The 21,614-nt window shown below is 45.7% G+C and overlaps 1 protein-coding gene across 6 annotated transcripts in view; it reads left to right on the forward strand.

Moving 5' to 3' along the window:
- Positions 1-200: 200 nt before the first annotated feature.
- The window catches only part of LOC114594572 (uncharacterized), a 66,998-nt gene continuing 45,584 nt past the window's right edge, over positions 201-21,614 (forward strand). Inside the window, exons 1-4 of one of the 6 annotated variants that reach the window (XR_013392169.1) lie at positions 201-946; positions 9,612-9,690; positions 11,720-11,764; positions 12,086-12,576. Coding sequence is in view for 4 of the 6 variants with exons in the window: in XM_028724428.2 (XP_028580261.2) it covers positions 776-946; positions 9,612-9,690; positions 11,720-11,764; positions 12,086-12,576 (786 nt within the window). In the remaining 2 variants the exon portion in view is untranslated. Of the gene's footprint in view, positions 947-9,611; positions 9,691-11,719; positions 11,765-11,964; positions 12,577-21,614 lie in introns of those variants that run through there. The other 5 variants (XR_013392168.1, XM_028724428.2, XM_028724427.2 and 2 more) reach the window with 5 other exon arrangements.

Genomic DNA, 21,614 nt, shown 5'->3' on the forward strand with positions numbered 1-21,614 from the left:
GATCCCCAGCCCTCGTCTCAAGAGTGGTGGGGGATCCTTTCGGATTTAAGGATCTGCAGCTGCCAGGGCTTATGGCATCCGGCGTCTCTGGATCTCCCAGCCCGGAGGGAGGGTGCGCGCGCGCGCGAAAGGCGACTTTCCCCTTCTTCCTTTTGGTTTCCCTTTAAATGGAAGCCCCGCCCACTGAAATTGACACAGTCCTCCTCGGCCGGGCCAATGGGCGCCTCGGAAGCGTGTTCTGTTTGTTACAAGTTTCACACAGCTCGAAGGCAGCGAGAAGGGAGCGTGGAAGACAGAAAAAGGAGCCGGGCCGGGTGCGCGAGGGAGGAAGAGCGCGTGTGCCCAGGAGGAGCGATGCTGGCCAGGGGCTGCCGGCGACGGGGAAGCGAGTGAGCAGCATGGCACGTTAGACCCGCTGCCATGAGCGGAGCCCCGGGCCTCTGCTGGGAGAGCTCGCTCATCTCTTCCTAAGTTCTTGCTGCTGCTCCCCTTTTGCCTCTCTTGCTGAGCTCCGCTATAGCGGCTCCTTTACCTCGGCTGCCTCCGCAGCCTGCGAAGCAAATGAAAGGATTTGCTGTGTAATATCTATACGTGTTGGAAGAAAAGGAAGGGGGGGGGACACAACAACCAAAGACTGTGCGTGGCAGTATTTTTCATCAGCAAAACCCAGACCCATCCAGGCTGTTGTCTGGAAGGAAAGGGGCGCAAGATCGAATTTCTCTCTGCAGATCCTGCCCTCTCCAAGCTACAAGTTGTGTGTACCTGAAGTTGCTGAATGCAAGCTATTCTGAGTGCCTCCAAGCGTGGCGGCGGCGGCGGCAGCCGATCTAGATGTGCGTGGGTGCTTAACTCTTTCCCGGCTCTCTGGATTTGTACCATGCTCAAGATCCTCACGAAGAAGCTCAGGAATCAGAGTTTGAATGAGATCCAGCCCTTCCAGTTAAAGGTAAAAAAAAAAAAAGGGAGCGCGGAGTTGGTTGTATATTCCAAAGCACGTCTCATTTTTTATTTTTGCGTTGAGCTGTACTGATTGCAGAAACTCTATACTGTTCTTGTTAGCATGGCCAGGGCTCGTTTTCTCCCTTTCGCATCCTGGTCGTGGCACGAGTTAACCGTGAGAGCTGCGTATGCACTTGAATAAGGCCTGTTCCTTTCGAGGGCCAGGTTGTCTTTGTCCACACAGCAGCTCAAGGGATGGAGGAGGCCTTGCACTTCCTTGGACAGCCTCGAGCCTCGAAAAGTGCACTGTGTGGATGCAAGGGTTCTTAGCAAAGTGCATATTTTGTGTGTTGCGGATTATATCTGAAGGGAGACATTTTTTTGATGTCGAGAGAGGCTCATGCAAAGGGAGGGGGCTGTGCTACTATGAAAATAAATAAATAAAACATTTGGGCAATATTTAGAAGTTGGTGAAGTGCTTTGCTAGGCACGGGTTTTGACTGCACTTGTCTGTTCTAAGTCTGTAGATATTTCCAAATTACTTGAGAGTAATCATATCTCTCCCCCCCCCCCTAAAATAAAATAAAACATAGCAAATAGTGGAAATTACTTGTTGTGAATGAACATGTTTAGGATTGCATGGTATAGTGACAGTCTGGTGCTCGATTAAGAGTAAGCCTCTGAACTCTGCAGGACTGACTTCTGAGTAAACATGAGTGGATCAGGCCGTACCTCTTACCTGCCCCTTACGGCTCTCTTTGTTGGCAAATTACTAAGCATGTTAATTCATTTTTATGGACTTGCCTGTGTTTGTCTGGATATTGTCAGTGAGTTCATAAAGGCTAGGGACTCCAGACACATCTGCACCATATGCTTGTAGCACATTGCACGCACATTTATTCAAAAGCTTCTCCCAAAGATTCCTGGAAAGTGTAGTTTAGTCTTCACAGAGCCACAACTCCCAGCACTCTTAACAAATGACAGTTCCCAGGAATCTTTGGAGACCATGTTCTTCAAATGTGGCCTCCCTCCTGTCTGCAGGGCCAGACTTCTTTTCCTGCCTCCCCCCCAATATAACATTTGATTAGGGCCCAGTGAGCTGTGGGTGCTCTAGATAACCCTCAGCCATCATAGGTGTGCTGAGAGATGTAGTCCAAAGCATTTGGAGGGCACCATGTTGGGGAAGTTCTTCCAGACTCCACAGTGACCTTGGCCATGCTATCTGAAGTCAAAGGGGTTTCCAGGCATCTCTAGGAGAGCAGTGTCTGGGTGGGAGCTAGCTGGGGGTGGAATTGTGACTGCCTATTCTGAGCAGTATTGAGGTCCGCCCTTATACCTTGCATGTGTGGGTCTAGATTGGCTTTCTAGACCCAGCGTCTGTCAAGTTTTTGTGCCAAGCTTTGGTTTTAAGCAGCTGTCCTGAAGGAATTAGCACAAGTTCTTGTAAAGCTGCCACTGCTTCTTCTCAAAAGAACACAGTTGGAGAGGAAAAGGCGTTGGAGACTTGCACAAGCTGGAGAACAGAAAAAGTTCAGCATTTGTTCAAACTTGATTTCTTTCCCCTCTCCCCTCTCCCCTCCAGATAAATATGTCTTGGAATGGGGAATATATACAGTAGGCCTCTGGTTCTTAGTATAGCTTCTAGTTAATAGCACTGAGTCGGGCTTGGAGTGTTGAAACAAACTTCTGAACATAGGCAACTAGAAATTTGTAACTTTTGCTTAAAAAAAAAAGGCAGATGGAAATAATGATGCTGCCCACTTCATAAAGGGACACAGTAAAGTATGCACTTCTGAGAACAAAATGGTGCCTGATGTTCAAATGTCTCTTCATATCCAGTGGTTGTGGGCTAGCTGGCATATTAATATGTTTTGTTTCGCTTGGATAAAGGATTTAGCTGGTAGTAAATACAATTTTGTATTTACAAAAGGGACACGGGTGGCGCTGTGGGTTAAACCACAGAGCCTAGGACTTGCTGATCAGAAGGTTGGCGGTTCGAATCCCTGCAACGGGGTGAGCTCCCGTTGCTCGGTCCCTGCTCCTGCCAACCTAGCAGTTCAAAAGCACGCCAGTACAAGTAGATAAATAGGTACTGCTCCGGCGGAAAGGTAAACGGCATTTCTGTGCACTGCTCTGGTTCGCCAGAAGCGGCTTAGTCACGCTGGCCAGCTCCCTCGGCCAATAAAGCAAGATGAGCACCGCAACTCCAGAGTCGGCCACGACTGGACCTAATGGTCAGGGGTCCCTTTACCTTTACCTAAATACAATTTTGAAAAAATATAAGTTATGGGACAGAATCTATAATCTCTATTGGGTCTGTTTCATGGAGGTGTGCCCCAAAGTAACTACAGTTGTACACAAAAGTCAGTTTATAGGGTTGTCTCTCACCTGAGCATCACACAAAGAATCATAGCCTAGGCTATGATGTTGCAGACTTTGTTGTTAGCAGCTGCAAAAGTGAATGGTTTGCAGTCGTCAGAATGGCCAGAGGAGTAGAAAGATTGGTGCTCCTTCACACCCAACTATAGAAACACTGAACTTTTGACAACGTGATGTTTTAAAATAAAGACAGGACCCTTGAATCAACTGGTATATTTGCATGGGGGCAGCTGTATTGCTACCTGATTGCTGTGCAAGAAGAGGATAGACTATTTGATGCCTGTTACACACTTCTGGTTGTCCAACCTCAAGCTGGTCTTGGATATCTCCAAGATGTAACCTGCAAAAAAGTAATAGATATTAGGAACATGTCTTGACTAACTTTCTATAAACCAATACCCGGAGAGAGAAGTGTGCCTCCGAGGAATAATCTCATGTAATCTGAAACCTTGAGGGCGGGTAGACTTCCACCATCCTCTCCTAACACCTGGGAATACATGCTTGTATTCGCATAGGGGAAAGAAAAATATAATAAGCATGAGCCATGAGAAAGTATGCATGGTTCAAAATCTCTCTTTAGAAATTCATGTTTATATACTTGGCCAAAACCTCATCCTGGAGCAGTTAATTCCATAGGTAAGTTTCCCTGCATTCGTGTTTTGAAGTCATGTTTGTCTTTGTATATTCGTTCTTTCTCTGTCCTAATAGACAACTGCTTAAACAGAAAGCATTGGTGACTGTGTGATCCCCAAAAGTGCAAAATGTGAGCTTGGAAGTGTGGTCCAAATCTCCACTTGGCCATAAACTTGCTGGTGGTGTTAGGAAAGCCGCTCCCTTTCAGTCAGAATGGTGGTTAGAATCATCTAGGTTACCTTTCTCCAACTTGGTACGGTCCAGATGTTTTGGACTACAATTTCTGTTGGCCCTGGGAGCTGTAGTCTAAAAACATCAGGATACAGCCCTCTTCCAAGAGTTGAAAAGAGGACAATGAGAGCATTTGAGGGGGGAAATATGTATAAATGTTCTTACTGCTTTTCCACTTTCCATCGCAGTAGAGAGCCTTCTGTGTCTGTAGTGGCTCCCTGCATGTTTTAGCACCCCAATTTTCCATGGATCCAGAACACTCTCCATCTCAGACACTCATGTTCACAAGTTGGAAGGTGACGAAGGTTGGTGGTGGAAGGGGTGGAGCTAGCACTCATCCAGACCACCCCCCTCACATAATCCCATTGCTCTCCTTGCAACCCCTTAAGAGGGCTTAGGTTTTATTAAAGATAGCACCCCCATTAATCTGTGCCTCCATTCCTGCGAGGTCATTCTGCAGCCATGTTATCCTTGTGTGAACTTAAGCGGCATAATTGGATCTCTACGCTATCTTAAGGTGTGGATGTTTGATTCCTTGATCCTAGGGCTCTGGTTTATCACAGTGTAAAGGGAGTTTTCCTGAGAAGAGGTGGAGGGAGAGTTGCCAGGGTAGTTGCAAACTCTTATCCGTGACATGACTGCGCCAGAAGACAGCCTGTTTCCTTATCCTTGCAAGAAGGAAGAATGTTCCTCTGCCCTTGTGTCAACTGTTGGGTTGAGGACCAGTGAGCAAACATTATTGAGCTAGACACAGCTCCTCCTTTTTTTAACCTTGCATGGTTCCACCTCTGAGTTCTGAAGCAGGAGTTCTGGGTGCTGCCTGTTGTCTAATTGTACTTGGTGCAGTTCAAGTGCTTGTTTTTCTCAAGATAGGGATCATACATGCAACCGTTGCTACAACCACCCTGTGTAAATGCAGAAGTTGGCTGGTTAAATCCACCCAGACCAAATGGGCACAGACCTCAGCTGTAGACAGGGAGTGACAGATTGGCAGCCGCTCTTTAGTCTTACAGATGTTTAACAATATTTCTCCATGCTACGGATATAGGCAAGTAACAGCAAATTTACAATTATGAGAGTGAACAAACAAGGAAGAAATCCAGTGCCAATCCACAGTTGAATATGTGACAGAAAAGAACTTCCCATGACGATCTGTTTTCTTGGTCTGTACCCATTAAAAAACACACACTCCTTTATCTTCCTTTACTTTTTCTTCCTTTGTCTGATCTCTCTTCACTTTCTTCTCAATTGGCTCTGCTGGCCATATGCATGTATGACAGTCCTTCAGAAAGGGTGTCTTCCACCACCGGCACGGTGACCCAGATAAAACTCACCATGACAGCAGTTGAGAATTATGGTCTATGACCATAAGAGGAGCAGTGCTGGATCAGACCAGTGGCCCATCTAGTCCAGCATCCTATTCCGTCTGTGAACAACCAGATCCCTGTAGGAAAATTTGCAAGCAGGACCAGAGAATGAACACTCGCCTTCCTGTAGTTTCCAGCAACTGGTATTCAGAAACATTTCTGCTAGTAGCCATTGATAGCCTTCTCTAACGAATCTGTCCATTCCTCTTTTGAAGCCATCCAAGTTGGTGGCCGTGACTGCCGCCTGTGGGAAACTAGGTGCATGTTCCATGACTTGAATAGCAAACATGGTGCCTTCTAGATGTCCTTTGACCACAACACCCATCATTCCTGATCGTTGACCATCCTGGCTGGGGCTGATGGGAGTCAGAATCCCAACAACATCCAGAGAGCACCATGTCAGCCACCCCTGGCCTACTCCGTAATTTGGAATAGTTTTGTCAGGAATGATTGGAACACTGGCTCCTGCCCACATACTAACTGGACACAAGCTTGGAAGGCAGCACTTTCAAGGTTAACATCTTAGCTTGGAGACTCCCTTGCTGTAAACTGTGACCTTTCTAACCATTTACAGCAGTTTGGCTCCCTGTCTCTCCCAATTCCCAGTCTGCTGAACGATCCTTCCTGTGCAGTTTGTTACTTGGTTCATTTGCAGAGTTGAACAGGATGCTTGGGAGTATTGTTTGGAGAAGCAAGAGTATTCAGAATTTTCTTGTGGTCGGTTGTGCAGTTGTTGCTTGATCTTTCCGCTGGGCTCTAGGCAGCTTTCTCACTCAGCTGATGAAAGTCTTGCTCAACAGGATTTGTTTCCATCCTCCCATCTCCCAGAGAGGCTATTTCTCTCACCCTCTTCCTTTTGCTCTTCATCTGTCTTCTAGTTTATTCTCACCCCCTCCTGTTCAGAAAACGAGTTCCCTTAAGAGGAAAACTTCCTCCCTCTTTGCTTCTGTTGGATGAACTTGGGGACTAATTTTAGTATTGCACTACCTGTAAACAGTACTGGAGGCAAGGCCCAGTTCACACACCGTTAACTGTTGAACGGTTGGTGTTAAACGGCAGTGATTATAACTTTTATTTACTCTGTCTGTTTGACTGTTTTGACAGTCCATTGTGCTTTGAGCACATTGCCCTGGTTGGGCAATATGTAGAAGTTGTCTATGGCTGCATCGAGCATTTAGTGTTCTGCTTTTCAGTCTGTAGTAACTTATGTAAAGTAGGGGATATAGAATAAGAGAATCAGAGAATGGTAGCGGTGGAAGGGACCACGAGGGTCATATAGTCCAACCAACTGCTGTTCCCCATCCGCCAGTGCTCCATCCACACAATCTGAGCATAACTCACGAAAGATCCTACATGGGCAGCCTTGATTCACAGGTTAGGCCAAGTGCACATGTGCAAGATTTGTTAGCGGAAAAACTAATATGAAAATAAAAAACAACAACCTTTATTTGCTCCACCCAACCAATAGAGCCAATATAATTGCCCCAGATAGTTATCTTAGGGCTGTTTTTATTACATTGGAGGCCTGGTCATGAGAAAACAATGGTGCTGGCATCTTAAACAAGAACTCCCCAGGACCCTTGCCACCAGCTTAACCTGCTCAATAAATATTTGTGCTCGGCATGTTCCCTTGGCAAGAGGCCAGCTCTTCCAACGGTTTTCAGCGACTTCCCACTGTTCCCTGGGCCCAGTGCTGGATTTACGTACAGTGGTACCTCAGGTTAAGTACTTAATTTGTTCCGGAGGCCCGTACTTAACCTGAAACTGTTCTTAACCTGAAGTACCACTTTAGCTAATGGGGCCTCCTGCTGCTGCTGCCGTGCCGCCGCAGCACGATTTCGGTTCTCATCCTGAAGCAAAGTTCTTAACCTGAAGCACTATTTCTGGGTTAGCGGAGTCTGTAACCTGAAGCGTATGTAACCTGAGGTACCACTGTATAAGCTAAACAAGCTATAGCTTATGGCCCCACTCCCTTGGGGGCCCCAAAAAAATTTAAAGGAAAAAAACCACTGGATGTACATTTCCTAAATATAATATAAAAAACAAATAAAATCAAACTTACATACAGTCAGAGCTTAATAATTATTTTACTATTAATATACTTAATTGTATTTCACTATTAATATACATCTTCTTAATTGTATTTCAGTTCAACAGTTACTGTGATAAAAAACATATTTTGTTATGTGCAAATGGCTTTACATACCTATTAGGTCCATAAATTACCATATAGCATATATTCAACACAAAAAATAGTGACAATTTGTTGTTGACAAAGGACAGCCGGACATATAAAGGGCCCCATTACCTTCAGTAGCTTAGGGCCTCATCAAACCTAAATCTGGCCCCGCCCGGGCCACACAGTCAGAGATTCACAGCTGTTGTGGACTACAATTCCCATAATCCCTGATCATTGGCTATGTTGCCTGGGGCTGATGGGAGTTGTTGTCTGTAACATCTGGAGGGTACCATCTTGGCTACCCCAGATCTAAGCATTTAAATTAACTCGGCTTCCCTAGGCTTGTAACTCCTTTTTTCCCTCTAGGCTTTCCAGCATGCACTTTTATGGGGAAATGGCACCCCCAAATTGTGATTGGAGGAAACTTGGGAAATTTCCAGCCTTGAGCAGAGACAAGGAGTGAACGAGGCTGCAGCAGCAAAGCCCTCCAGCTACAGTCCAAGTTTCTTCCTTAAATAAACACAGCTGCAGCTTTCTGCTGAGACAAAGCCGATAGCTCAGGGAATCCTGTGAACAGTAGTAGCATATCCCTGATCCAGCACATGCGTGCTTCTGGATAGCATCCTCCATCCTATTTTTTTCCCCTTTCCCATTTCTGTGCAAAAGTGTGTACGTCTGCACACTTAATATATTGGTTTTCTTTGACTAAGCCACATATAAGCAATTGCATGCACACTCTACTTTGAGCAATGTTTATTTAAAGTTTCTGGGTGCCTTTGTATAAGAGTAATACTAATTTTTTATCCACCCAATAGACCTGAACACCTGAGGGGGTCTGCAGTGAAGAAGGCCGCCTTTCAGATATTTGGGGACTTTATCACTTTGGGCTTTAGACATTTACGAGAGCACCTTGAATTGGGCCCAGAAATGAACGTGTGTCCAGTGCAGCAGTTTTCAGACATAGATTGTGTGAGATCTAAGGGGACCCGAGCTCTTGAAATAGCATCTCTGTTTGGAAAACCACTATTCTCTGGGTTCTGGTGTAATCATTCAGCTTAGCTAAGAGCTTATCTATATTACACTATGGCAGTTTTATTTGTTTTATGGCTGTCTATAGACTCTAGGGGGTTTCATTCTGGTGAAGGTGATAGAATTCTTGGCTATCCCCAGGTCATACAGTTCCCATGACTCTCCAGGGAGATGGCATAGATATTATTTAGTTCAAGCAAATGTTAAATCTTGCCCTTCAAATTCCACCCCCTGCCAAGCTGCTGACATGACATAATAAAAACAACAGCACAAGAATGAGAAAATAGATAAAAGTGACTTGCAAAACTGAAGCAGCAGTGGCAGAAATAAAACAGTTATTTAAAATGCTTGGGTGGGTGAGCGGTTTTTGAAAGTTATTTTATTTTTTATTAATAATCAAAATAAACCAAAGGCAAAGAGCATAGAGAAATACTGTTAACAGCAGGTTGAAAGCTGTTATGCTTAAGGGTGAGACATTTTCATTGATTTAATTTGGTGTTGATTACATACACATATCCACTATTACTAGCCCTCGTTGTTCCTTCAAGAAAAATAATCCTATTTCCTTGTCTGACTTTAGATTGAACCACTTCATGTTCCATTGTCATATCCAACCAATAATAGCAAGTTGCCACCTGATTCTTTGTTTTGCTTCATTGCAAACTATTTCGATTGCTTAATAAAGTTCTAAGGGGGGAAAAAGTCAAATATAAATGTGATGCATGCCTTAAAAACACATCAAAAAACTGCTGAAAGAGGACAGAATGCATGCGAAAGGGACCAGGGTCAGAATGACACTGATCTGTGCATGCCTGTTTTATATTAAACTATTTCCTAATGTGTTTCTCTCCTAGATATCCTATCCCCCGAGTGATGAGGAAGACAGTGATGACTCTGAGGGAGAGAACCAGGAACTTGCTCAGATTGACAAAGGTAAACTGGGAAGCCCGTAGGGTGCAGGGCTTATCCACTATTGATCTGCAATGCCTGCATGCTCTATCAACTCTGTTATATGTAACTTCCACCATATACTCCTTCCATTGACCCCTTACTACACAGAACTTTTCCCAAGTTTGGTAGCTCTGAGACTGCAAAATGCGCCAAGAACACATAAAGTATGGCTTGTTTATTACCTCCGTAGATTTCTCGGGGCACTAACTCCATTTTTATCTTTGTAACAATGGAGGTAGCCTGGGCTGTATGATGGTGGTTGGACCAAGGCCCACCCAGTGAACTGCATAGTTGGGTGGAGCTTCATGTTCTCCTCGCTCATTTTGCTGCAATGCTGCACTGAGCTAAGCTGGTTTGGCTTAGCGTGTCATCAAGGCTTGCAGTTTAGCTGTCTCCAGGCTAATCATGAGCGGTGACCAAGGTTTGTCCCATGGCTTACAGCCCGTGCTTCATCTGGGAGAGGTAAACCCTAAGTGGGGGTTCAGACGACACACCAAGCCAAACTGTGGCTTGGTTCAGTGCAGTGCAGCAGTAAAATGAGCAAGGAGGAGCGAAGCAGCTGGGATCTGCTCTCCTGAAGCCAGAATATTCACACCATGGTAGACTTCTATCTGCATTACCACTCTAGTATACTTTATACTTTTTGTTTAGATTCTTCTGGCTGATGAGCTGATTCCTTTACTCTTTCATATGTGGAGCTTGAATTTCTGTACAGGGAACAGTGTGATGTTTTGTAAGGTATCACATGGGACGGAGGTGGTGCTGTGGTCCAAACCACTCAGCCCCTTGGGCTTGCCGACCAGAAGGTTGGCGGTTTGAATCCCCATGATGGGGTGAGCTCCTGTTGCTCTGTCCCAGCTTCTGCCAATATAGCAGTTTGAAAGCATGCCAGTGCAAGTAGATAAATAGGTACCCCTGCGACAGGAAGGTAAACAGTGTTTCCATGCGCTCTGGTTTCTGTCACAGTGTTCTGTTGCACCAGAAGTGGTTTAGTCATGCTGGCCACATGACTTGGAAAGCTGTCTGTGAACAAATGACAGCTCCCTCAGCCTGAAAGCGAGATGAAAGACACATCCCCACAGTCAGCTTTGACTGGACTTAACTGTCCAGGGGTCCTTTACCTTTACTTACCTTTGTAAGGTATCTATCAAAGGTGGCAAGAATATATTGTCTGTGATCGACAACCCATAGTGCAATGGCTTTGATGCAGATACTTGGCCATGAGATACTGATGGCCCAACCATGTGTTACGAAATATAAGTCCACGTACTTTGCCACTTTGTAGGGGAAATACATTGTACGAAGAGTCCTTGTAGCACCGTATGTTGGAAATGCAAGGTAGATGCAAAACATCTGGTACCGCTTGTTGGCACCGTGTAAAAAATATAAAATGCCAAGTTTCTTCTAACAATAATTCTGTGCTGTATGCACTTCTGCCAAGTTGGGGAATGTTGCATTACTGTTCAAAATGGCATTTGACTGAACCTTTCATTTGCCATTCTTTTCATACCGTTTCCTTTATGGTTGCGGTTGCTTGAAATGTTACGCTATTTTGCAAGTTCAGTTGGTAAAAAGAAGGCAGGATGTAAGTTCTAAAATAAAACAAATAGCTAACCATCTTGTGTTCAAGTTTCTACTTGACTTCTTCCTCTACCCAACCTCTCTCTCCACTTTAGATATGCATGTGGTTTTCAAGAATCAGCCATGCTCTTTAAATGTACCGTGGGAAATAGGAGCTCAAACAATGTATGAGGACCCTGCAGGCACCCTGGTTATGGGTAAGGGTAGTGAAGTTTAGGGGCAACAAGAATGTGTCTGTTGTATGTATATTGGGTGGGTGGGTGGAGAGCCTTGGGGAACCTCAATATTAAATTAAAAATTATATTCAAAAGGGATCCCAAAGGAATAGTCTAAGGTTCGTAATTACTGAATGGTCGAAGCTCAGTATTCAAAAGGCTTGGTGTCTTCAATAACACCCACAACTCTTGTCTCTTCTCTCTCATTGTATTAGTGCTCAGCTCACTTTCTTCTACCTCTGCAAAGCTCTGCTCTGAAGGTATAGTGATCAAGTTGCTGGGTCCTAGAAAACCAGCTGGACCTTTCCTTCTCCACAAATGAGCCTTGATTTCAACAGCTGTTGCTTTTGTAGGAGCATCACCAGTGGGTTCTTGGACTCTCTGGCCAAAGTGGGGTGTGTGTGGACATTATTATTATTTATTCAGCTAATAAATAATCTTTCCCCACCTCCCCTTCCAGGGTCCCTGGTGAAGTAGTCATTTGATGGGAAGGAGGGATACTGGCGTGGTCAGTTTCCCATCATGTGACAGCCATGACCGAGATCCCTTCAGTCACTTTTTTAAAAAATCTACTTCTGCAGAGAGAAGACGGAATTGCACCTTGACCCCCCTGGCAACCAATCAGCTGCAGAACCAAGAAAACCAGTGCTGCAAAGTACGAGCCCATTTCCCTCCTGGGCTGGACCGCCACAGCTCTGAAGAGGAGCTGGAACGTATTAGCTGTGAATTTGCTGCCGAGAAGCGAAAGTGGTCCCAGGTCAACAGGCTCTCCTGCTGCGGCGACAGCTGCAATACCTCCTCCAGCGACGAGGAGGTGAAGAACTTGTGCGGCATGTCGTTCCGGCCGGTGGTGGAAGCGGCGGACGGCTTGCATGCCACCCCTAGCCCAGTGCTTTTCAGTGCCTCCCCTCCCAAGAGACTCCAGCCTTTGGTACGGACCCCGACGTCCCGGCCTCTCATCTTCACGAGTGTCGGAGCCAGCTATGAGCAAGCGATGCCTTGTAAGCGGCACCGGCAAGGTTATGGAGACAAAGTCGGAAGGCCCAGCCTTGACCTGGAAAAAATGCAGCAGGTAAGGCCATGTTGCGTTGATAGTTGGTTGGTTGATCTACGAAATATTCTACAAATGCATTTAGAATCTGCAGAGCTGGAAGCGCCTCTGAGAGCCGTCCAACCCAACCCTTTGGGCTGAGGAATCTCAACTAAAGCTTCCATAAGAGATGGCCGTCCAACCTTTGCTTGAAAACCTCCAGTGAAGGATAGTCCACCATCTTTGGAGGGAGTCCGTTCCACTGCTGAACAGCTCTTTCCTCCAGAAAGTTCCACCTGATTTGATTCCATTTGTAGTCAGTTCACAGTTCACGAAAATAAAGCAGCCTGTTGTGACAGTAACACATATAGAAAAGTATACAAATGAAAAGCAAAATGAAAAGAAAATGAAACACCACTGGCAATTCAACCGTTAAGACTTCTTGTTTAAAATTTACATTTACGTTAAAAAATGAACGTTAAAAGCTTACAAATAGGCCAATCAACCATAATATGTACTTTCTTATTCTGTACCTAAACCCAACAGATCTGGGAGGCCACTTGCAGTCCTCCTTCTGGCTGAGGCTCCCTTAGGAAGGCTCCTGGATCTGGGAGGTGGGATGAGGCAGGTGGGAAGAGCCACTCCCAGATGGCACACAGAGTTTCTCTGCCAGTAGTCTCACAAATTATGTGGTAGAATAATTGCTCAGACTTTCCCTCCTGGAATGAGGCACAATTGGAACTGGTTTGATTACCCTGAGCTCCCTTGCTCCCAGGAACCCAATAGCCTTTATTCCCAGGGATGGGGAACCTCTGGCTCACCAGATGTAGCTTCACTAGATATCCCATCGTTCCTCATCCTTGGATGTGGAAGCTGGGGCTCATGGGAATTGAGGAGCTCAAGAACATCTGAGGAGCTCCAGAAGTTCTCCATCCCTACTCTAGCTCCTGGTGGTCTAGTAACTACCCTCTGCACTTCATGGAATCTGACTTCCTGTGTTCACTTGCCGGGGGTTCTGTTTTTTTTCTGGCCTTCTCTCCTTTCTGGAAACGCTTCATGTTCTCAGCCTGTTGGTTTCATTGGCTGAGGCCACCGGTGTCCCATTGACTCGCTCATTGGGCTTGGTGGTGTATTGTTTGCCTGTAATCAGTTGGAGAAAGCAGCTGCCCCATCTGCTTGTCATGCTAGGCTGCTTGTAGTGCCTTTGCAGAGGAGCGTTTGCTTCAGTGTGCATGTTCCTTTGCATTTGGCTTTCTTCCCACCTCGGGTCCCTTTCCATTTTGTTTTTGTTTAAATGGGGCTGAAACAGCTTGGCTTGCGTACAAAGGCACTGATACATCTACAGCGTATTCAGTGGTCTCTCTTCCACCCCTTGATCGCTGTCCTTGGGCAACGTCCTAATTATACCCGGGACATGCTGCCAGCCGCATGCATTTTAATGAGGCCTTTGTGTTCGTGTCCCAGAAAGCCCAGGGCCGCTGCTTGCCTCTGGATGGAGGGGGCAGACTCTTCTTTTCAGGGGAGCCTGTGGGGAAGTACTGTAGGACAGGAGGCAGATGGTGTGTGTGTGTGTGAGAGAGAGATCAGACAACTTGTTTTGGTTGACTTGAGGTGATGGCTGTTGCAAAGGGGCGGAAGAGCACCTGTAGTTGTCATAGTTGCCAGTTTCCTTCCAGGCCCAATTCAAGGTACTCACATTAACGTTTAAAGTCCTAAACTGTGTAGGCCTCAAACACCCGAAAAACCATTTCCTTCCCTATAGACCCTCTCAAGTGTTGGTATTGGCAGAGGGGGCTCTCTTGGTAGTTCCACCACCCTCAAAAGTTCAGGTTGTGGTGGCAGAGAGCATTCTCTGTGGCAGCTTCTAGGCTGTGCAATTCCCTCTCGACAGAGATGCATCTTACAGCTTCAGTACAGTTGTACCTCGGAAGTCAAACGGAATCCATTCCAGAAGTCCATTCAACTTCCGAAATGTTTGGAATTGAAACCGTGGCTTCTGATTGGCTGCAGGAAGCTCCTGCAGCCAATCGGAAGCCCCGTTGGACGTTTGACTTCCAAAAGAACATTCGAAAATCGGAACAATGACTTCCGGTTTCCGATCATTCGGGAGCCAGAACATTCGACTCCCAAGGCGTTTGGGAGCCAAGGTATGACTGTATATAGTTTCCACCATATGCCAAAGATGCACCTCTTTGCTTTGGGCTTTGACACCTGAGAGAGAGATTTTTTAAGGACCCAGCCCATTCCTGTGACTGTCATTTGTTTTTAATGTTTTTAATATTCGATTTTAAATGGGTGTAAGTTACCCATCCTGGAACCTGATGGTGGAGAGTGGGGATTAAAGGGAATCAATAATAACAAAAATAAAGAAGTAATAAATTGTGTAGAAGATGACGTTTTGAAAGCCACAACTTGTGACGCAGGGGAAGAGAAACTTTGTCAACCTGCTGGAATTTCTCTTTGCTGTTACAACTCTCTTCAAAATTGCAAGAGGCCGGTCTCCTTGGCATCTGGTCAGTGGGGAGAGGAAGGAGCAAAATTCCAGAAATTCAACAGAAGCCCTGGTGAGCGCTTGCTCTTGCTCTTAACAGATGAAGTAGGCTGGTGCTGATCTTGCAGTATAAACAGATGAAGAGGAGCCAGAAGAGTTAGATTCAAGGGCCTGTAACAGGTAGCTGTAGCACAGCCAGATTAACAGAGAGTTGTAACACTCCCCATACCAGTCATATTTTTAACAGGAGCAGCAGCAGGGTTACTCTTAAAAGCTGGAGCAAGCGGGTAGGACCCAACCAAACCAATGGATTCAAATAACAAGAATGGAGATTGTGACTAAACATTAGGAATATCTTTCTTATGGCAAGAGCAATGGAACAGACCACCTCAGAAAGTGGTGGCCTCTCATTTCTTGGAGGTTTTTAAGCAGAGGTTGGATGGCCATCTGTCATGGATCCTTTAGAAAGTTGGACTAGATGACTCGAGGTCCCTTCCAACTGTACATTTCTATTATTATTAATACAGAAAACAGCTGAATGTGTTTAAACAAACAAACAAAAAGCAAAGAAGTTCTAGTCTGCCTGGCCTGTTTACTACTTAATGTGCAAGACTTTAGTGGTAGGAACTTGTGTTCACTTTCCTCCAACAGGAACATCCAAAAATGGTATTTTCCCACCTCATTCTCCTGCATGCCTAGGTCAGGCCTGGCTTGAGCTCTTCTAGGTTGGTTGAGGAGGAAGAGAAAAGGTTAGGCCCACAGATCATAACAGAACTGTTTAATTTTGAAGGAGCGGATCATGGGAGGTCAGGAAATTGGAGGGAGGGAGCCCACAACCTTCTTATGGATCGAATGCATCTATATATATCTCCAGCTAGGACTCAGAGGTGTGGGGAAAGTGCTCTAGTGCTTGGGTGCTGCTTGTGGGCCTCCTTTGGGGATCTGGTTGGCCGCTGTGAGAACATAGTGCTGGTCTGGATTGGCTTTTGGCCTGAACAATTGGGACTTTTAAGGATGTCCCTTCAGATGGAAGGAAATTATTGGTTAATTGCATGAAAATGATACAACTGGAAATTTCTGAGGAAAGCAGTCTTGTCTCGCTAGCTCTGTCCTGTAAGAGATCCCAGCATCTGGCAATAAATAATACTTCTGAAGCTGAAGCCATCGGGGTTTTGTTTTTGTTTTGTTCTTAATGGAATTGGCCTGCTCACTGGAACCTTTCCCAGCTTTGTGGCCACCTTTTGACTCTTGAGCTCAGCAGCCTGGTAAGAGGTTATTAGTTTTGGGCTGCTGCTCTGGCTGTCATCCAGAAGGAAAGGTCACACTGACGGCCCTTGTTGCACCTACTCTGGCATCCGGGTGGTGCCAGAGTGGTGTGTCCTCAGTACTTTGAGGGTGTGAACACTCTCCAACCTGCTCTGCAATTCACTCAAGCCACTCCACACACAGTGCTCCTTGTTTTAATCCACGTAAACAATGCGCCCATTCTTTGGAGTGCTTGTATGTCAGTATCCACAACTGCTTGGGTTAGACTGAATGTGCGCTTGTGTGCCAAACAAGCTGTTAGCTCTGTTTGTTAAAGCCACGGGGAACGCAGCTAGAGATTGGGTTATCTCGATGACTTCAGAAATTGGGAACGGCTGCTTCATCATTCAAGCAAATGTTGGCAAATGAATTCTTGTGAGAGTCCCAGCTTCCTCTCCTAAATCTTACTGGTGGCCAACCCAGTTGGGCCAGTAGGGCTGGTGTAGTATGTTCACTCTGGCATGTTAGGTCTAATATTTCATATGCATCCAACTGCAGAACCCAGACCTTCAGGGCAATCCTACAGAAGTGTTCCAGGACTACTTTTATTATTATTTTAAAAAACAGGAAACCCTTTTTCCTTGGCAGATGGTGTTCGGCTTAGTTTTTTAATATACCTGCAAGTTTTCCCATTCTGTTTTCCTGTGATCAGTCAATGTAGGAAGTGAGAAAGATGTGACAAAAACCTATGCAAAACAGTTTGCACCTTCATGATGTACCCATGAAGGATAAGCTTTGTTGTGGATGTCTCCATGATCCTGAGCTTCTTCCAGGGCTGATGGCAATACTCTGCTTACTTTGGGATCAAATAATACCCGGTGGTGGCCCCTAAATCAAGGAGGGGAACCTGTGGCCCTCCAAATGTTGCTGGACTACAACTCCTATCAGCCACAGCCAACATGGCCAATGTCAGGGTTGATGGGTGTTGTAGTTCAGCAACATTTGGAGGGACATAGGTGCCCCATCCCTGCCCTAGATGCATTTCTCAGAACCTCCCCATAAGACAGGATAGATTCCTACAATGGTGCCTATGTATCTGTCTGGTGAAGTCTATGTACTTCAAATGTGTTTGTGTGAAGGCTCCTGTCAAGTGTGAGCCAGTCTTTAATTATGTTGTGTTCTATATCTAGTTGCTGTTTTGTAATGCTATGAACTGCCCTGCTAGCTGAGATAAAGAGGCACAACTTAAAATGAGATGGTCCTTTACAAATGAGTGGAATATTTAATACGGAATTGAACCCAGCTATGGAAAGTTTCTGTTGTCTGTTGAAGAACCTATTTATACACTGGAAATCTGGCTCCAATATGCTCGTCTATAGTGTTTGTTGTAGAAATCATCAGGAGTTTGGGTGGATGTGAATTAATGAATGGACTCCTTATATTTACATACAGAAACTTTGGCAGGCGTGTGTGTGTGTGTGTGTGTGTGTGTGTGTGTGTAGGGATTTCCTCAAGCGTTTGGCAGTCGACTTACCACTGAATGACTGACTTCTGTGTGAGAGGAGATGGTGCTGAAGACATTGCAAGATTTCCATTTATTTTCCCAAGCATACAGCCTTTTGTGAAGATGCCGTCGTCACAGGGAAATAAAAAACGCAGAGTGAGAGCAGCTAAACATTGTTGGTAAGAGTGCTATGATCTGCTGATGTTGAAGGCAAAATTTCCATTCACCTCTCTCAGGGGCACAGTTTCCTTCAGAATTTATAATGCCCGCTGTGTTTCATTGACAGAGATTCTCTCCTGGTATACCCTGTCATAGCTCACCCATCCCAGCATTTGGGGTTGAGATGACACTGAAGTGCATAAATCACAAGTTTGACTATTATTCTTGAGAACCCGTAATGCTTACCTTTGATGTGCGAGGAACATTATGACCCTAAGTTCCTCTTTGATTCTGATTTTTAACCCAAGCCATATAAGAACTTACTCTAATTAACCTTGCAGCCAGTGGCTGGAGGGCGAGCTCTGCCTTCCTCCCCCTGAAAGATGCGCTTTATCTCTCTCCTTTGTCCACGGTACACGAAATGTGACTTGGGAATAAGAAGCCCTTTTTGGGGGTGGGGGGAGACTGAAACATCCCTTGCACATACACAAACCCATCATTGGAGGGAGGAAAATGCAGCCATTTGAAGAGGTTCGGAGCTCATGGGGGAAACAAATATGGGCACTCTTTAAGAGAAGAAGTGCTTCCTTATGATGGTTCTCTGCAGTTGCTTGCTAAGGCCAAACCTAGTTTGAATTGAGTCCACATCTATTTGTGACAGCAGACTCTCCCGTTGAAGGAGCTTCTAGAGTTCGTCTCCTTTGAGAAGCACAGCGCTACACCAAAGCTGTTTTTAAGGCCTAGTAAAACACACTCTGAATACAGTGGTACCTGGGTTTACGAACTTAATCGTTCCGGAAGTCAATTCTTAAACCAAAACCGTTCTTAAACCGAGGCGCGCTTTCCCTAACGAGGGCTCCCGCCGCCAGTGCCCTTCCACCGTTCGGCTTCCGTTCTTAGACTGAGGTAAAGTTCACAAACTGGGACACTACTTCCGGTTTTGCGGAGTTTGTAAACTGAACAGTTCGTAAACAGGGCTGTTCTTAAACCAAGGTACCACTGTATGTAGCAGACCCCACTACCTGGCATCAAGCATAGTACAGGCAGTCAAGCAATTAGCTGGTGAGCATCAGGGAGAAAACCCTCTCCAATCGCAGCCGTTTAATTATATGTTGCGTCAGTGGATCAAATCACTGGAGAGCGAGATCCCTTTATCCCATTAGCCCCTCTATGGCTCCCGTGGGCCCCTGTGTGTCATTTGATATGTACGTGATGCTCAGTGGGAACAGGATAGCAGCGATGGAAACTGGAGAACGGCGGGATGGTCCATGATGTTTCCTCTTTCTAATTAATTATTATTCTGCTGTCATCCTCAGGAAGCTCCTAATGATATTAAACAGACTCTTCACCCCGTTTGTCGTCTTTGCTGATGGTTCCAAACAACGCTGCTTATTGATGCAAAAACCTGACTTGTTTGCATATTATACAAATGAGTCTAATACGGCAAAAATAAACATAGCGGCATGTGAAGATTTACTGACTCTCAGCCATTTATGCTGCTGTGCTGTAGGATCAACCTTTCCCAACCTGGTGCCCTCCAGCTGTTTTGGACTATAATTCCCCATCATCCCCAGCCAGCATAGCAATGGTGTGGCCTGAAATAGGAGTGATAAATTTAATCTGTGTGGGAGAAATGCTTGCTGGAGGGTACCCCCCCCCCACTTTTTTACACAATTTAATTATTGTTGAATAAGAGCATTTACTTGCATTATTTATGGTAGAGGCTCTAGGAAATAATTAAAGGTAAAGGGTCCAGTTGTGGCCGACTCTGGGGTTGCGATGCTCATCTCGCTTTATTGGTCGAGGGAGCCGGCGTACAGCTTCCGGGTCATGTGGCCAGCATGACTAAGCCACTTCTGGCGAACCAGAGCAGCACATGGAAACGCCGTTTACCTTCCCACCTATTTATCTACTTGCACTTTGACGTGCTTTCAAACTGCTAGGTTGGCAGGAGCAGGGACCGAGCAATGGGAGCTCACTGCGTCATGAGTATTCGAACCGCCGACCTTCTGATCGGCAAGTCCTAGGCTCTCTGGTTTAACCCACAGCGCCACGGGCTAGTACTCGCAAAGGTTCAAAATCCCCCTTTGCAGTAGCTGTTGTAGGGAGGATCTTCTGGTAGGGACCACTAGGGTTCCCTATGAATGAAATGACATCACTTAACTTTGGGAAGACTACATTTTTACCACTGTGGATAATAAATTTTCCTTAAGAGATTTTCATTGCCCACCAGCACCCACTGACAGAGAAGGGGACAGGGCACTGAGAAGACACTTTGCCCAGGGTCCCTCGAAAGCTGGAGCTGGGCCCTGATGCTGAGAGACAGGCCTCTTAATATGAGATAGGTATAGATAGCTCAGCTCAAGGCTTGTTATAGCATTTAAGAGACTTCTAGCGCCCCCATCACTTCAAAGGAAACCACTGTAAAGCTAAAGCCAGTGTGGTGTAGTGGTTAGAGTGCCGGACGAGGGCCAGGAAGGCCAGGATTTGAATCCCCACTCCACCATGAAGGGTGACATTGGGCCAATCGCTCACACTCAGCCTAACCTACCTCACAGGGTTGTTGTGGGGATTAAATGAGAAGGGGAGAGAACATTTTCTTCCTTTCTTTAAATTTACCGCCCTTCAGCTGAAGATCTCGGGGAGCTTCGCCAAGATAAAAATACAGGATAAAAGCACAAAATAAATAGCTAAACCAAAAGCAAAACAACAGCCCACCTTGAGCTCCATGTAGAAAAAGGTGGGATAGAAATGCAATTTATTAAAATAAGACATGGTTGGGCCAAAAGGGGATTTGCAGGCACAGCTGATTGGCAGCACTTGCATGGTGCTTTGCAAGCCCCAACCGTTGATTGCTTATCAGGGTTTGCAAAGCATGATACCTTTGCCCGCACTGTTTGATTTCACAGACTTGGGGAAGAAATGGGTCACCTGATGCCATTGTGATGTCAGCGGTCTGGCAGGTAGATTGCCCTGCCCACCTGTCGAGCTTAGCCCCGTGGGATGGGGGAGAGATAAGGAATTGGCCACCTCAGCCAGATCCAGTTCACCACCTGGGGAACGCATTTCCTGCCCCGTAATGTACCTTAAAAATCTGCTTACCTTTAGAAACATTGCTTAATGGCAGCTGCCTTGTGTGTATCTGTTTTATTGTTTTATTAATGTGTATTTCATTGACTGTTGACTTAAAGCTGCTTTAAGAGCAGGAAATTGTGATGATTATGATGATGGCAGTAGGGTTCAGCCAGTCCTAATCTGGTACATGAACATTCAGTGGCAAACACAGCTGTTAGAGGAAAAGAAATCAGAAAATAGAGGGCTCTAGTTCACTGGCATTGGGGCTGGCTGTCCGTGAGATGCGTGTTTTGCTGTTGTGGATTTCATACAGTTTGAAGAAAAGATGCACATTTGTAAAAAAATAAAATAAAAAATCTGACTTCCACTAATGCAAACCCACAAAAAGTGCCCTCTCTGCATGGCATAGTGGCCAGAGTGCTGGACTAAAGAGTTGAGAGACCAGGGTTCGAATCACCACTCAGCCATGCAGTTCTTTTGGTGACCGTGGGTCATTTGCTGTCTCCAACATGCCCCACAAGGTTGCTGGGGGTGTGTGGTGCTCTGTTTACACCACCTTGATTGACTTGAAGGAAAGGTGGGGTGGAAATGTAGGTTAAAAAAAAA

The sequence above is a fragment of the Podarcis muralis genome, chromosome 3, assembly GCF_964188315.1.
Source record: "Podarcis muralis chromosome 3, rPodMur119.hap1.1, whole genome shotgun sequence".
Lineage (NCBI taxonomy): Eukaryota > Metazoa > Chordata > Lepidosauria > Squamata > Lacertidae > Podarcis > Podarcis muralis.